This window comes from Amphiura filiformis, chromosome 4 (genome assembly GCF_039555335.1).
Source record: "Amphiura filiformis chromosome 4, Afil_fr2py, whole genome shotgun sequence".
Taxonomy (NCBI): domain Eukaryota; kingdom Metazoa; phylum Echinodermata; class Ophiuroidea; order Amphilepidida; family Amphiuridae; genus Amphiura; species Amphiura filiformis.
Window position 1 is genome coordinate 14,969,322 of NC_092631.1, and position 17,617 is coordinate 14,986,938.

At 36.3% G+C, this 17,617-nt stretch overlaps 2 protein-coding genes across 2 annotated transcripts in view; both read right to left on the reverse strand.

The window, feature by feature from the left end:
• Positions 1-17,617, reverse strand: part of LOC140150593 (uncharacterized) — an 84,525-nt gene that overhangs the window by 18,258 nt on the left and 48,650 nt on the right. The gene's annotated exons all lie outside the window — the stretch shown is intronic.
• Positions 4,328-5,712, reverse strand: LOC140150596 (uncharacterized). The gene has a single exon (XM_072172646.1). The coding sequence runs from the start codon at positions 5,521-5,523 to the stop codon at positions 4,468-4,470; it is 1,056 nt and encodes a 351-aa protein (XP_072028747.1). The 5' UTR covers positions 5,524-5,712; the 3' UTR covers positions 4,328-4,467.

The following is a 17,617-nucleotide window of genomic DNA, read 5'->3' on the forward strand; positions in this document are numbered from 1 at the left end:
CATGCAAAATTTTGACGTGCTCTAGCACGCCTTCTTTACACAAAATTTAACTCGCTCCTCAGTCGCACTTTCTTCACTTTTGGCGCGCTCCGTGCCTTAGTTCCGGCAGTGAATAATAATTGTCTTGAGTCTGTGAGGGGGGGGGGGGTCATAAAAATTGCACAATTTTGCTAACCTTAAAACATGACTTCAGCATTCACTGAAGGTTTGTTCCGGACGTTCAGAGCACTGCCATTCCGTTCTCAAAAGAGCTCATATGGCTCCTAAATGTCCTTGAAATGCTTCAGCCCAGAATACCATCTGCACGACACAAAACAAGCCTTTTGCAATACTTCTGTAGTCCAAGGCGATCTGAACAGATTAAAGGAGTATTCTGCATATTCTGTGATCCTAGCATTCTCTTTTTATGAATGAATGAATCTGCAAGAAATATCTTGCATATAAACAGTGTAGCCAGCTTTCCGGTCGTATAAAAATCTCAACCATTTTGGTAAAAAGGTGAGGGGGGGAGGCTGTGGCACTAACATTTCATGTCCACTTAGCTTTCATACAAACAGAACCGAAAGACAAAACTGCACTAACATCATTGATTATTGCGGTGCGGGAACGCGACTAAGTGGAAGAGCCTAATATGGCGTAGCTGGGATTTTTTCCGGGGGGGGCAAGCCTGTATGGGGCAGGGGCCTAAATCCACCAAATAAAAATTGGGGTATAGGTGCGGGTGGTACAACGCCAACCGAAAAAAATGTACCTTTTGAGTAAAATAATCAAAGAAAAACAAACAAAGGAAAATTTAGATTTTGCAATACATGGCCGAAGAGGGAAAATGGAAAACGTGAGTTATTACTTTTTTCAAAAAAAGCCTCACCCCCCCCCCCCCTTCCAATAAAAATGGAGATCTGGGCATCAGAAGAACGCTCGTATTTGTAATCCCAGTGAAATTTTAGGCCTAAATTATATTCCGTTTAGATGTTATCAATGAAATGAAAAGTGATAGCCTCATCCCAAATTTTGGTATACCATGCACACCGACATCGCCTGGCTAATAATTACTTAGTACACGCAGAGATACTAAAATAAATACCCGGGATCGATACACGTGAATGTACTATGCACGATTTTGATATTCAGACGAAAATCTGTGGATACCGGGGTAGAAAATGATGAATATCTCCCGTAAATTATTTCGTCTGAAGAATCCAGATGTGGTTCCTTACACTTGAATATACGTGTTGAACATATATGATAGTCGTTAGCAAGCGTCTTGAGAAAGAAGCTTGCGTCTTGAACTCAAAAACTCACCAAAATCTGATTTTATATTGCGTTGGTCGTGCATGGACTACAGCGTGTAGTACAGCTGCACTCACTACTCCCGTGGAGGCAGTATAAAAGTCGATGACCATTTACCTCAATGGGGTATACAAGCTTACTCACGCACAATCAAGATCAATTACCCGGCTATTGTGAGTAGCCTTAGTCATGTCCCTCGACTAATTATGCGTCTCAAAGGTCGGAACAAAATGGCCATGCGTGGCTGTGGATTCAACCTACCATGGCGATTTCTGCCATGAAGATAACGGGGTGATGACACTGTGCCATACATTACCGTTCTATTAGACTTCTCCGTAGTCCACTTGCCGATTTTGCATAATCTGGCTATTATATTTAAGCATAAAACTCTAATTTGTATTAATTTGTGTGCAATTGATCGATTTTCACATCTTTTCATTCACGGTACTCCACCTGTTTGTTATATAACTTCCCTAGTGGATTTTTCACTCGCGCTTTCGCAATCAATAACCTGTAGATTCCAAAATCAGAATTGTTCAGTATTGAAGTAAGCCATTATAATTATAATTAAAGAAGTGAAGCTCAGGCAAACTGGCATTATAATTATGTAACACATGTTGCGTTCACTAACATAGGCCTATGTATACTTTCCTTTTTCTGTCACTAATTATATAAACTCTTTATGACCATTTTATTATTGAACACTTTAATTTTAATTAACACCAGTATAATTTTAAGTTCAACGGAATGCGATCTCCATGATTAATATTAACATAATTTTTATTTATCAAAATTCGACTATGGTATAGTCTACCGTTCTATGGGCCATTGTGAAACACAGTTCTACTTATAATATTAAAACGGCTAGTGCAATTTTCTTTACCTATAGTTTATTATTGCACATATATGGAACAGTATAAAAGCATGTTTACAACATGTAATACCAGTATGTATTAAAAATATTTCTTGTATGCACTGAATTCAGCGAGGCAGATATGAGCCCCTCTGAGAAGAAACACACATCTTACCGGGGAAACTGAATGTTACCGTGGGACATTACACATTCTCGTCTAATTAATGTTTTGTTCATGCTACTTACTTACTTATTAGTAAAAGCTAAAATCTAAGGTTAATTAAGAAGTTTAATAATCCATTTCATCAATTCACCAACACACACCCAATCCATACAGGCAGAAGACGTACGTTACACAGTTCTATAGAACACGGCGTAGCCAATGTACAGAAGACGAAAGCAAATTTCTACTTCATCAATACACAGATCTATTTACTACTTCATCAATATACAGACCTACAGACGACGTAAGCAATGTACTACTTCATAACACATATTTACAGAAGATGTAAGCAATGTACTACTTCATCAATACACATATCTACAGAAGACGTAAGCAATGTACTACTTCATCAATACACAGATCTACAGAAGACTTAAGCAATGTGCTACTTCATCAATACACATATCTACAGAAGACGTACATGTATACATGCAATGTACTTCTTCATCAATACACATATCTACAGAAGATGTAAGCAATTTACTACTTCATCAATACACATATCTACAGAAGACGTAAGCAATGTACTACTTCATCAATACACATATCGACAGAAGACGTAAGCAATGTACTACTTCATCAATACACATATCTACAGAAGACGTAAGCAATATACTACTTCATCAATACACATATTTACAGAAGACGTAAGCAATGTACTACTTCATCAATACACATATCTACAGAAGATGTAAGCAATGTACTACTTCATCAATACACCGATCTACAGAAGACGTAAGCAATGTACTACTTCATCAATACACATATCTACAGAAGATGTAAGCAATATACTACTTCATCAATACACCGAGCTACAGAAGACGTAAGCAATGTACTACTTCATCAATACCCATATCTACAGAAGACGTAAGCAATGTACTACTTCATCAACACACAGATCTACAGAAGACGTAAGTTATGTACTTCTTCATCAATACACCGATCTACAGAAGACGTAAGCAATGCCATACTTCATCAATACACAGATCTACCGAAGATGTAACCAATGTCCTACTTCATCAATACACAGCCCTACAGAAGTTGTAAGCAATGTACTTCTTCATCAGTACACAGATCTACAGACGACGTAAGCAATGTACTAATTTGTTAAAACACAGATCTAAATAAGACATAAGCAAAGTACTGCATCAATACACATATCTACAGAAGACGTATGCAATGTACTACTTCATCAATAAACATATCTACAGTAGAAGTCAATGTACAACTTTATCAATACACAGATCTACAGAAGACGTATAAGCAATGCACTAATTTATCAAAACATAGATCTAAAGAAGACATAAGCAATGTACTTCATTAATACACAGATCTACAGAAGACGTAAGCAGTGTACTACTTCATCAATACACATATCTTCAGAAGATGTAAGCGGTGTACTAGTTCATCAATACACAGATCTACAGAAGACGTATGCAATGTACTACTTAATTAATATACAGATATACAGTAGAAGTATAGGTTTACACAGAGGTAGGTCAACAGTAACTGTGATCAGATGTAAGTCAACGCTTAACAGTTACAGTATTAAACCACGGGTAGTTCACTTGAACAATAACCGTTACCAGAGGTAGTCCAGCAGTATCAATCACCAAAGGGTGATCAGCACGTCCATGCTTCTTTAAATGACCTGACTTTGCGAAGCCTCCCTTACAACATGTACGTATACATGGTATACATAATAGGCCCGGATGATAGGCTTATCATGCGTGTAGATAAACGTTCATGTTCCTGGAATTGACCTAAGTGAAATCTTGATACAGAATTTACAGTTAAAAGTATTTTCGTTGGTATCGTTGGACATGAAAACGTTCATGCGCTTTCAAGATACCTGACTGTTTAGTATTTATTACCAAATTTGCACTGAATTCATTGTTTAATGAATACGTTCATGTGGCTACAAATTGTGTGCACAGCTTTTATTGCATTAAAATGCTTAGTATGTATACCTTCATGCTTTTTAAAGTTATCTGATCGTGTAAAACATTTGTTTCAAAATACACACATATGGTGCCTCTCTAGTATGTATACGTTCATGTCTCTTCAAAGCATCTGTCGATGTGAAGCCTTTGTAAAATGTTCATTTAAAAGGCTTCTCTTTGGTATGTATACGTTCATGTTTCTTCAAACTACCTGATTGTGTAAAGCCTTTGTTACAAAATTTACACATAAAAGGCTTCTCTTTAGTATGAATTCTTTCATGTCTCTTCAAATTACTTGACTGTGTGAAGCATTTGTTACAAAATTTACACCTAAAAGGCTTCTCTTTAGTATGAATTCTTTCATGTTGCTTCAAATCACCTGACGATGTGAAGCCTCTGTTACAAAATGTACACTTAAAAGGCTTCTCCATCGTATGGATTCTTTCATGTATCTTCAAATGACCTGACGTTGTGCAACCTTTGTTACAAAATGTACACTTAAAAGGTTTCTCTTCAGTATGCGTTATTTCATGTTTCTCCAAACTACCTGACGTTGTGAAACCTTTGTTACAAACTTTACACCTAAAAGGCTTCTCTATAGTATGTATACGTTCATGCTCCTTCAAACTACCTGACTGTGTGAAGCCTTTGTTACAAAATGTACACCTAAAAGGTTTCTCTCCTGTATGAGTTCGTTCATGTATCTTCATATTACTTGACGTTGTGAATCCTTTGTTACAAAATATACACCTAAATGGTGTCTCTCCAGTATGTATACGTTCATGCTCCTTCAAACTACTTGACTGTGTGAAGCCTTTGTTACAAAATGTACACGTAAATGGTTTCTCTTTAGTATGAGAACGTTCATGTTTCTTCAAATTACCGGACGATGTGAATGCTTTGTTACAAAATGTACATCTAAAAGGATTCTCTTTGGTATGGATTCGTTCATGCTCCTTCAAATTACCTGACTGTGTGAATCCTTTATTGCAAAACTTACATTTAAAAGGTTTCTCCATAGTATGTATACGTTCATGCTCCTTCGAGTGATGTGACCAAGTAAAGCCTTTATTGCAAAATGTACACCTAAAAGGCTTCTCTTTAGAATGAATGCGTTCATGTTTCTTCAAACTACCCGAGGTTGTGAAACATTTGTTACAAAATGTACATTCAAAATGTTTTTTCTTGTTTAACATGTTTAATCCTTCATCCATTGAGTAGTTTTTTCTTCGACTCGTGGATGATTCTATGTCGTAATTCCTTGTTCGATCAATACGTTTACCATGAATCAGTTTACCCTGCCTATCATGTAGCTGTTTTCCGCATCTCGTCTTGAGTTTAGAAATAGTGACACCTTCCTTTGCATTCTTATTTGAAGTTGTCTTTTCACCTTGGTGCGACCTGTTAAGGGGTATAGTCCATACAAGATCCTGCCGAACGATTTTTCTTAAACTTCGTACCAATTAAATTTCATCGATATACTTCGAATATCTAAAATAAAAAAGAGGGGTCACGGAGTTAGTTTTCGAGAAATAACCATTTTAAAAGGCTGTTTTTGGGAAAAATTAGTACAGGCGTCTATGGGAAAATGGAAATTTTAGACATGTTTTCGATTATAACAAAAATCTACCCGAACAATTTTGCTTATTTTTTGATATAATATGCGCACTGATAGGATATTTCATTAAAGCTAATAAAAAATAGGGGTCACGGAGTTACTTTTTTCGCAATTTGAGCATAAATGGCATATTTGTTGGTTCAAAATACCAGTACGATATCATAGCGCGTCACTCGCAAAAACTTGTCGCAGCTCATACGCGCTAAATTGTCCGCGTATGTAGGTGATATCGCAAACACCTGCAACATGACAGTGGGTGATTTTCTTCGGTTTTATTAACCCTCTTGATTCCAAAGTAATCATTAGGTTACATAGTTTCACTCAATATGAAGTTCTTCTGTAATTTCAAATTGAATTGAATTTGAACTTTGTCAATACTGCCGTTTTTCTCGTTATTTTGCATAGCAAACTGGTAGGCCTGCCTATGACAACTTTAATGACTTATCCTTCACTCCTATGCAATTTATAAACAATGTTAATTTTTTGCAGGGTATCACTGAACATGCTGAATAGGCCTTTAATTATTAACTTAAATATTAGCGGATCCCGTTACAATGTATTTATCATGTTTAGAATAATATTACTCAAATATCATCTCATTTTAAGCATGTACCCAGCAAACACAAAACATTTTCGACATCATTCGCAAATGTTAGAAAAGGTTGCAAACGTTTAAATGTCGGGTTATTTAAAGGGTTATAATGGGTGTAAAACGTTTTCAAAACACTTAAAAACGTTATACTGTAAACATTCTAACATAAAGTTATTTCAGTGTTGACAAAATATTTGGCAAAACTATTTGCAAAACATATTTTTTACAATAACACTTTGAAAACATTTTAGAAATAGTATTGTAGTGTGTTTTCATACAAAACGTATTAAAACGTTTTCATAACCTTTATATAACCCGACATTTAATTTACTTAAAGGCCCTTTCAGTGATTTCACAGGAACATTTAAAAAATGGAAATTTGTCAGAGTTGCTTAGAAATAAAGAATAAGTCTACAGAATTTCATTAAACCACTTTTCCCTGAATACATCGACAAATTAGTCAAAAACAGAAGTTTTAGAAAGGTTTTCTACTTCAACTCTGAGAAAATCGAGATTTTCGTACAGTGCGCCACCAATCGACTGGAAAAACTTCCTAGTCCAGTGTTTCTAACACGGGGAAGTAGAGTCTAAATTGATTTAAAACAGACGCTTTTAAGCTACAATTTTGTAGTAGAAAACAAAATAAGCAATTAAAGATCACCGAGGCAAACTAACGGTCAATTCAAATATGAAAAACAGTTAAAATTGTGTATTTTGTTTAAAATAGTAGCTACTGATGTAATAAGTAGTAGAAACAATACGCAACGCGTGTTGGTACGTGGAGAGTGAGCTTCTTTCGATCTCGAGTCGGACTTTTTGTACTGTCAGTATCAAAAGTCCAGAATCATGCAAATGCTTTATTTTGTCTAAAATACACGGCTTTCGACCGAACCACTAGCAGGCTATGTTAGCACATCTATGCCAATTACAAAGGTACCAAAATCTGAATTTTGATGATTTTTACGATCGTCCGGATGAGCAAATCACTGAATGGGCCTTTAAATCAAAACCCAAATGTTTAAAACGTTTTAATGTTTTTTGTGTTTGCTGGGACAACATGGTTCGATCTACTTATCATTCTCGTTTTATCATTAAGTTATAAAGTCAGTTGCACGCGAAGTAAGTCAGATGTGAAAATAGACATTTTATTAAAAAATAAAATTGACTTCATGTGATATGTATTTCAAATTACAGAATTGTACCTTAAAATACTATTGAAATAATTTCATTATATTAATAATCAGTAAAATAAGAAACTACTTTATAATAAATAAGTTATATAATACTAGTATAAGACAAATAAAAAAGGCTGTTTGATAGCCTAGGTCTATATATTTTGTTATCTTGATTATTATTTTATCTTTCCTTTCCCTCATTATTTAATTCTGTCTTCCTTCTTTCTTACCTTTCCTTCTTCTGTCTTTGTTTTGTTTTCGTTTCCTTTCTTCTTTTTATTATTTCTCATCCCACTTCTTTCTGTCTTTGTTATTTATTTGATTGATTACATTAATTTTTTCAGTATGCTTTATTCTTTCTTTCTTTCTTCTTTCATTCTTTCTTTCTTTCACTCCTGAACTTTTTCTTTCTTTATTTATTTCTTTATTTATTTCTTCCCTTCTTTTATTCTTTGTTTGTCTTTCTTTCTTTTACAAAAATCATTGGTAAATGGCGATGAAAACACGGTACTCTTGCGTAGCTGAACTTCTTACCAGCGCCTGGCGCACACTCCACGCAGTTTTTAGTTTGACGCGCGCGTGACGGCAAGAACTGCGCAGACAAGATTTCACAGAAATTTCAGTTAGAAACGGTTGCGTACTAGACGCGTGGATTATGTTGGAATGGTTCATGCGTCTTTTCAAGTTCTGCCTTGTTTCTCTTCTGCTGATTGTTTCTTGACTTTTGCATACTGCACGCACTGCTTTTCGTCTGCTGAGCCATGGACGTCATGTATCTCGCTTTGCTCTTGTAGTCATACCAGTAAGGACGAATTCCCATTTCATGGTGTCTTTTATGAGACAAATATCGTAACACTTTGTTGTAAAATCTCTGCCCGCAATATTTACATACATGCGGCATTAAGTAGTCCCACTCACGTGGACGTCTTTTTGTGGCATTGTCTGTAATGGAAACAAGCAAAATATACATACGATTAGCGAAAGAAATACTATACAGGGTGTATCAAAATAAAGTATACAGTTTGAAATGTGCCACTAGATTAAAACATAAATAAAAGGTGAGGCATTTGGTCAAAATGCTTAAGTTGATAGCTGAATCAACATCTTGTCCTCAAAATCACTGGCGTGTGACCACTAATAATACTCAGTGGCTATTTTTATGACTCGCGAGTAAAATACAGTTGCGCGAAGTCTGCCATGATCACACCAACATGAAAATCACATGTTTGACCACTTTCTTTACACTAATTGACATTGTTAGCCTTCCGCAAGCCACCAGGGCATGATCACCATTCCTCTGTATGTAGGTATGCAGGTCAACATGACATCCACACCACTTCTTATGAGATCAGGCGAGGTCTGTCGATGTCCTGCCTGGATGTCAACTTGTGCAATTATGTGTATCTGGCGTTCATCAAGGTCTGCTGGAGAACTTATGAAAACCTTTCATTTCAAATAGCCCCACAAGAAGAGGTGTAAGATCAGGAGACCTTAGGGCCATTCCATTTGGTGCTTTAAATTAGCAATCACACGATTGCCTAACAATTCTGCATGGTTCGCAAAAATAGCAACTGAGTCCTTCTTGATAATCACACGCCAGTAATTTTTACAGTTGTGGGAGGACAAGATGTCGATTCAGCTGTCAATTAAAACATTTTGACAAAATACCTCATACTTTTCAAATTTTTGTGGCGGGAAATAATCCCGCCAAAATATTAAATCTTTTCCCACAACTAAATATCATAGTCAGGAAATTAATGATTCATCTGGTAGGTTACATGTAGATCACAACTTTGTTGTAATTATCCCAGATAATTCTTGATTTGGTTTTACAGAGTCTTGGTTAGATTGTCGAGGTTTTTGATCAAAAAACGATACTCGGTGTATTTTGAAACTCGAGGCCATAACTCTTCTTAAATTAGTCCCGGTAATCAGTTTCCCAGTCTGTAACACTGACTAGCACACTTCTATAGTTGAGTGCCCCAGGTCTTTCTCCCATAGTATCTCTAAGGTATGTCATATAAAATTCACCCGAGGATAACATTGCACCTCCATTTTCATCATCGTCAATAATTTGTCATCATCATATGATCTTCAAGTTCAACTTTTAAAAACGGGTGATGCATGTGTCACAAACCAGAACCAACATCGAACATATAAAAACTGGATCTGGCAGATGATCTTATTCATCATCATTAATTTGTCAGAATCGATCAATAAATGGTACATCTTAAATTTCACATTTTTTACATTATCCGTCAACTTGAAAACAGAGATAGCAAAAAGAAAAGAAACAAAAACAAAAACAAAAAAAAAAAAAAAAACAAAAACAAAAACAAAAAAAAAAAAAAACAAAAACAAAACAAAACAAAAAAAATTAAAACAGCCCCACATACACCCCCCGCAAATTAATAATAACCATCGAGCAAGGTCCGAAACATGAATCTTTATGTAGGTACATGTAGGCCTATACAAGACTAGTGTACTGTAATGTGTTTTACACTCGGGTTTTATAATCTTTGGTTTTAAAGCCAAATTTTTAAAGTAAGTTACTCACCATGCTCACACGCACCGTCCTTACGAAATAACTCATGATGGATATCTTGACCAAAATTCTACGCACGATGATCAACGTACACCAACGACACTGTGACCATTAAATGTCCGCAACACGGGGCAAATAACAGACAACAACTGACACTCTGGTAGTTTAAGTTCACGCTTATTCCGCTTGACAACAGCATGCATGGATGATGCATTCAGATGATCCTACTTGACTTTCATGACAACGATGCACGCTTATTGTTATTTAAATAACATGATCAATTGTTTAAGGATGAACTAGCTATCACGTTCGATCGATCGATCGATGAAAAACTTTCAGTTGTATATTGAGGATGTGTATTTTGGAAGTATGATTGAATAAAAATTCCTTTATAATAAAAATTGGAGCTTTGATGTAATGTGTTGAAATGTAAAACCGTCTGGGTACAATTTTCTTCTTTAAAACAACAATGTAATTAGCATAGAAAGATTAGGAAATGTAAAGTAAGCATATCTATTACAGTGAGAGAGGTGTAAAATCGTACTGCATGGGATGTAAGAGGATAGGTTTCAAATAAAAAGGAATAAAGTCACCATTTCGGTTACTATTGTTAGGAAATCATGTTGTGGGAGAGGGAGGGTGTTGGAGCAGAATTATTTTATTCAGAATATAGGTTTGCAAATATAATTCTTAAGGATTGTTATCCAAGTGGACATATGATATAACGGTAGGTTGTAATATCTGACAATGTTGCATGCCTGGGGCCCCATTTCACTAAACTTGAAGCTTCGTAAGTCTCGAAATCGTTCGTAACTTACGACGAGTTGTAAGTTCCATTTCACTTAACCTACTTACGAACACCTAGTAAGTAATAGGGATTTCGTCTATTGGGTATGCGTAACGAGACATATTAGTTAGTGAAATGGACCCCTGGTTATTGAGTTAACGGAAAGTCGCTGCGGATATCAGGTTTTAAGAGCATTTGAACTTGTTTTAGCATGTTTAAGCGATACAAAAGTCACAGTGTATTGGGTGTTTTTATTAACCCATTAATTTTGTATTTCAAACAAAGATGACAAGACTATACGCACAGTATTTTAAGGATTTTTAAAGGTAAATGTTTTAAATAACATATACGACGAATGTCAATTGCTACTACCGCGCTTGATTATCCAGGGATAGTCTTAGGCCTACCTCTGTTTTTTGTTTGTTTTTGTTTGTTTGTTTAAACGGTCGCTCCGTTTTTTTATCGATGGAATTTCTGGTTCCTTGATCGACAAAGCAGCTTTTTGGATCAAGAAATCGGACACCAGGCTCTTTACCGTGGAAACCAGTCTTCTCGCTCTCTCTCTTATTATGTTTATTGGACAAATATGTGTCATATGAGTGCGCGTTTAAATGCTGTCTCTATTTATTCCAGTAAATTACGCCGCTCTTCACCTCTGTGTTCGTAATAGCGCCGTATCTTGAAAAGCGTTTTTAGAAAGCATTAATTTTGTATTTCAAGCATTAATTCCCGCTCTATATAGAAGTACTTAAATGCATATTAGTAAAGAGTAATAAAATCAAAATCAAAACCAAGTTGATTCATATTTATAGTTTATTCAGTAGCACATACTTTTAAACAAAACAGATGCAAAGTTAATCTAGAAAAACCGAAATTTAAAGTAATATTCAAATTCCAACCAATAGTGGGGCGCTGCGCCCCAAAAAGGAACGGGGCATCGAATGGGAGCCTTTGATGTGACGTGTTGAAATGAATATTTAAGGTTATTAATTATTTTTAACTGTTGTGATTTGGTAGTTCACAGCATCTTACGAATGGTAGTGAGCCTAGGCAAAAACTGCATTGCTCAATTCATAGCGAGCGTATAGAAGAATTAAAATATCACAGATATACTTTTATAGGTGGTGCGGTTCTTGAGTTACGTTGTAAAGAGGGCTGAAACAACAACACTTTTGTAAAACGTACATAACTCATTAACAACAATAAATTAAGCAAGTTTGCAAAGTATACAATTTGTAGAATGAACTTTTACAAAACATCAAGGTGTTAATTTTCAATAATATATTGATGTAGATAATGCCAATCGATTTTTAAGTTGCTTCGACCAACAATACCTCGTCAGCTCGTCTACCCTTAATATTAATTAAATATACCGATTTGGAACACCTAATTTCAATACGAGTATGAGAAAAATAATTATGAGCTTTCACCTGATACCAACATTTGCATTTTGATGGGGTTAAATGGGATGAGACTGTCAATCGGGTCACCCGCCTTTAAATGCATGATCATCGGCGCTGCTCACTAGCGTTTAGCCTGCTGACATCAAAACCACTAAGAACTGAAACGGAATTTTGTACACAAACACCCTGACCATGACCCGCCAAATCAATTTCAGAGAAGATGTATGGATGCATCTTTTCTGTTAATTCTCTGTTATGGAACCAATTTTAAAATCTCTGCTTTTTCATAGCTATTCCAAAATTGACATCCTCAGATACATAACTGCAAGTTTTTCATCGATCGAACGTGATCATAGTTTTAAAAGTACCCATTTTCTAGCGCTTCGCGCGCATCTATCATAATACTAATCATGGCGTGTCCGTCCGTCCGTCTCTCTGTCCGTGCGCTATCGCGTTCGCGTCCGCGAGTTTCGCGTTTGCGCGGTGCACAATCGCGTGCTCGCGGGGCGCTATCGCGTAGTATCAACGGGCGCAATGCGTGCATCGGAAAGCATTAGGCCACCTCATCGGACCAATAGGCCTACTTTCAACACATATTTCAATACGGAACGCGTGCATTGGCCTATTTCAGCATGACTATTCCCGAGGTTCTCCAGAATGGTTAACATTATGATAAAAATAATCTGTTAATAAAATAATCAGGTAAGGCCTATAACCCGTAATATTAGGCCTTATTGGGTTCACATTTCTCCCGATTGATTTCATTACTTTAGTAACGGCCTACATCCAATCTAGATACTAATTTCGGGGTATTTTCGGGGTCCTCCAACGTAGTAGCAGGACACTCAGAACTTGGAAGAGGCGAACGATGGGTTTCCAGATTATGGTACCGAAAAAAGCGTCACAGCTACAAAACAGAGTTGTGTTAAGTTGGATCTTGATCATTGAGAGACGGCGAGGCCTATAGTAGTTTAATAGGTCAGGGCAGCTTTATGGGTAACGGGTGTTGGGCAATTAGAAATAGGCCTATTACGAGAACCGCACAACCCGAGAACCGCGAAATCTAGTACCATATAAAACCTATCACCCCCCCCCCCCCTATGTTGACTGTAATCACTGCACTGATCAAACGATATCAGCTATCATGATTGAATACAAATGCTCGTATATCTATAGTAAACAAATCAACGCAATGAACCCAGATCATCTTTGTTTTATTGTAAATTGTGAAGTGACTTAAGGTGGTACTACACCCCTGATATATTTTGTGACTAATTTTGCATTTAGTTCTCAAAAAAATAAATACACACTGGTAACAAAAGTTATGTATATTACGGGGGCATCCTATTACTTCACAGAATTGTTTGTGTTTCAAGACAAGTGGTTGTCTCCACACGGAGCGACCGTTTAAACAAACAAACATTCTAGCGGTACCTCTTATCATAAATAACAAACTGCTTGTCACTGAAATTCCAGTGTAGTAACTGGATTCCTTGACCCTATAATGTAACTTTTGTTACCAGTGTGTTATTATTTTTTGAGAAAAATGCAAAAATAGTCACAAATTTATCAAGGGGTGTAGTACCACCTTAATGTGACGTAGGCAGAATAATTATGTGACAACATGAAAGCAGGATGATCCACTCTAATTGTTATTATTATTATTGGTGTTGTTGTTATTGTTATTATTATTACTATTCGAATGAATTATTGCCGCAATATTAACCTCAACATAAAGCCAGATGCAGCTTTTAATTTGCGACACATGTTTTAAAACTCCCAACAGAATGCTGGTAAATATTTTATCTTTTTATTTTTTAGGTTTGTTTTACTTTTTTAAGACTGAACTTTGAATGATTGTATAAATGAAATTATAATTTTCATTCCATGCACCAAAATGTTTTGAAAATATATAGAAACATATAAAAAAGTTCTTTCGAGTTAACATAGCAAATAGGAAACATGAAAGAGCTGTATTTCTCCAGTTATATAACAACTGCTTGGAGTACATTAAGTGCCTTTTCAAATCAGCCACTATCTTGTACACTGGACTATAGCATTGTAATGTGTACATTCAAAGCCAAGGGCATTGGACATTTCAGAAATGTAGCGGTGCCGTTGCTTATACAAATGGCAGTACACTTAAAGTTCAGTCTTATCGACAATTTCAGAAATGTACGTTTATGCCATTGGCTTTGTATTATTACTAGGCTCAAAGTTCAGTGCACAAGTGACTGATTTGAAAATGTGAACAGGGATGTGCTCCAAGCACTCTCAGTGAAAACAATTCTAACTATTTTATGTTTAAAAAACCCGTATTTATTCGGCAAATTAGATATAACAGTAACTGTACAGGTAGTACAACAGTAACTGCAGTAACTGTGACCAGAGGCAGTTTAACAGTAACTGTGATCAGAGGTAGTTCAACAGTACCTGTGAGAGGTAGTTCAACAGTAACTGTGATCAGAGGTAGTTCAACAGTACCTGTGATCAGAGGTAGTTCAACAGTACCTGTGATCACAGGTAGTTCAACAGTACCTGTGATCACAGGTAGTTCAACAGTACCTGTGATCACAGGTAGTTCAACAGTACCTGTGATCACAGGTAGTTCAACAGTACCTGTGATCAGAGGTAGTTCAACAGTACCTGTGATCAGAGGTAGTTCAACAGTACCTGTGATCAGAGGTAGTTCAACAATAACTGTGATCAGAGGTAGTTCAACAGTACCTGTGATCACAGGTAGTTCAACGGTAACTGTGATCAGAGGTAGTTCAACAGTACCTGTGATCAGAGGTAGTTCAACAATAACTGTGATCAGACTTAGATGTAATTCATCAGTAACTGTAACAGAGAGTGATCAGCACGTTCATACGCTTAATGCTTCTTCAAATGACCTGAGTTTGTGAAGCCTTTATTACAATATGTATGCATATGATCAGGCTTATCGTTCGTGTGGATACGTTCATGTTCCTGCAAGTGACCTTTGTGAAATCTTGGAACAGAATTGACAATTAAAAAGCTTCTCGTTGATATGAAAACTTTCATGTAGTTTCAAGATATCTGAACTTGTGAAATCTTTGTTACCAAATCTACACTGAAGGGCCTTTTGTTAGTATAAATATGTTCATGTATCTTCCAATTGCCTGAGTTTGTACAGCTTTTATTACAAAATCAACATTTAAAAGCTGTCTCCTTAGAATGCTTAATATGTATATATCTTCATGCCTTTTCAAGTGATCTGATTGTGTAAAGCCTTTGTGACAAAAATGTACACATAAAAGGTTTCTCTTCAGTATGAATTCTTTCATGTTTCTTCAAATTACCTGATGATGTGAAGCCTTTATTGCAAAATGTACATTTAAAAGCCTTCTTTTAGTATGTAGGCCTATACGTTCGTGCTCCTTCAAGCTATATGACCGTTTAAAGCATTGCATTTTGATTCTCTTTAATATGTTTACGGTAATGTTTTTTTAAGTTACCCGATTCTGTAAATCCTTTGCTACAAAATGTACACATAAAAGGCCTCTCTCCAGTATGTATACGTTCATGTATCTTCAAACTTCCTGACGTTGTGAAACCTTTGTTACAAAATGTACACCTAAAAGGTTTCTCTTTAGTATGAATACGTACATGTTCGTTCAACTGCGTTGACTGTGTGAAGCCTTTGTTACAAAATGAACATTTAAAATGCTTCTCTTTTGTATGAATACGTTCATGTGTCTTTACAGCACCTGACGTTCTGAAGTCTTTGTTACAAAATTTACATTTAAAAGGCTTCTCCTTGGTATGTATACGTTCATGCTCCTTCAAGTTACTTGACAAAGTAAAGCTTTTATTGCAAAATGTACACGTAAAAGGTTTCTCTCCAGTATGAACACGTTCATGTACCTTCAAACTACCTGACCGTGTGAAGCCTTTGTAACAAAATGTACACCTAAAAGGCTTCTCGTTAGTATGTATACGTTCATGTGTCTTCACATTACTTGACGATGTGAAACCTTTGTTACAAAAATTACACCTAAATGGCTTCTCTTTGGTATGTATACGTTTATGTATCTTCAAACTACCTGAGGTTGTGACACATTTGTCACAAAATGTACATTTAAAAAGTTTTTCCTTGTTTAATTGTTTATAGTTTCTTCCTCGACTCGTTGATGATTCCCCTGATGCGACAGAAGACTTTGAATCCTTGTCGTAATTATTTGGCCGATCGGTACATTTACCATCATGTGGCTGTTTTCCACACCGGTTGAGTTTAGAAATAGTGACACCTTCCTTTGCATTCCTATTCTTTTCATCCTGTGGCTTCCTTTTAAGTTGTTGAAATGGTTCACTTTTTGTCATCTTTTCAAGTTCTGCCTTGCTTCTCTTCTGCTGTTTATTTCTCGACTTTTGCATATTGAATGCACTCCTTTTCGTCTTGTATCTCGCTTTGTAGTCATACCAGTAAGGACGAATCCACACTTCATGGTGTCTTTTATGAGACAAATATCGTAACACATTGTTGTAAAATCTCCCGCAATATTTGCATACATGCGGCATTAAATAGTCCCACTTACGTGGACGTCTATTTGCCATTGTCTGTAATAAAAGTAAACAAAATACCGTTATTTGGTCTGACATCTGGCGGTAATACTTGGAGTTGGATATAATTAGCTATAATTTGGCGATGTAAGTAATGGCAAGTCGTGGCTCTACATGTACTAAAGTAATGCAATTAATACAGCTTCTTAATATACTTTTTTAATTTTGAAAATTAACTGCTTTTTTATTCAAATAGTTATAAGATACGTGGGGCACGTTGACGCAGCGGTACGGGCTCTGCCTTGTAATCGGTGGATTGCGAGTTCGGGCACCGGCGCGGGGCATCGTGTTGTGCTCTTGGGCAAGGTGCTTTACCTTCCTTGCCTCTCTGTACCCAAGGGTGAAATGGGGAGCTGTTATGAAAATTGCAGCGCCGCCCAAAGGTATGAGCATGCCTTGGGCATTCTATGGCAGCTGACATATTCTTACGACAGCGGAACAAACGTAAAAGCGCTTTGGTATATGTGCAAATGTGAAAAATGCTTATTCCCAAAAATTTCAGTTGATTCCTATTTTGCGTTTGCGAGTTATGCATGATTATTGTGGATTACACTGATCAATAGGCCACCGTGTGTAATTTTGTTCTGGTATACCAGAACGAAAT

What these genes read in the sequence shown, in the direction of transcription:
- LOC140150596 (XM_072172646.1), bottom strand. Translation starts at nt 5,523, where the DNA reads ATGGATGAAGGATTAAACATGTTAAACAAGAAAAAACATTTTGAATGT.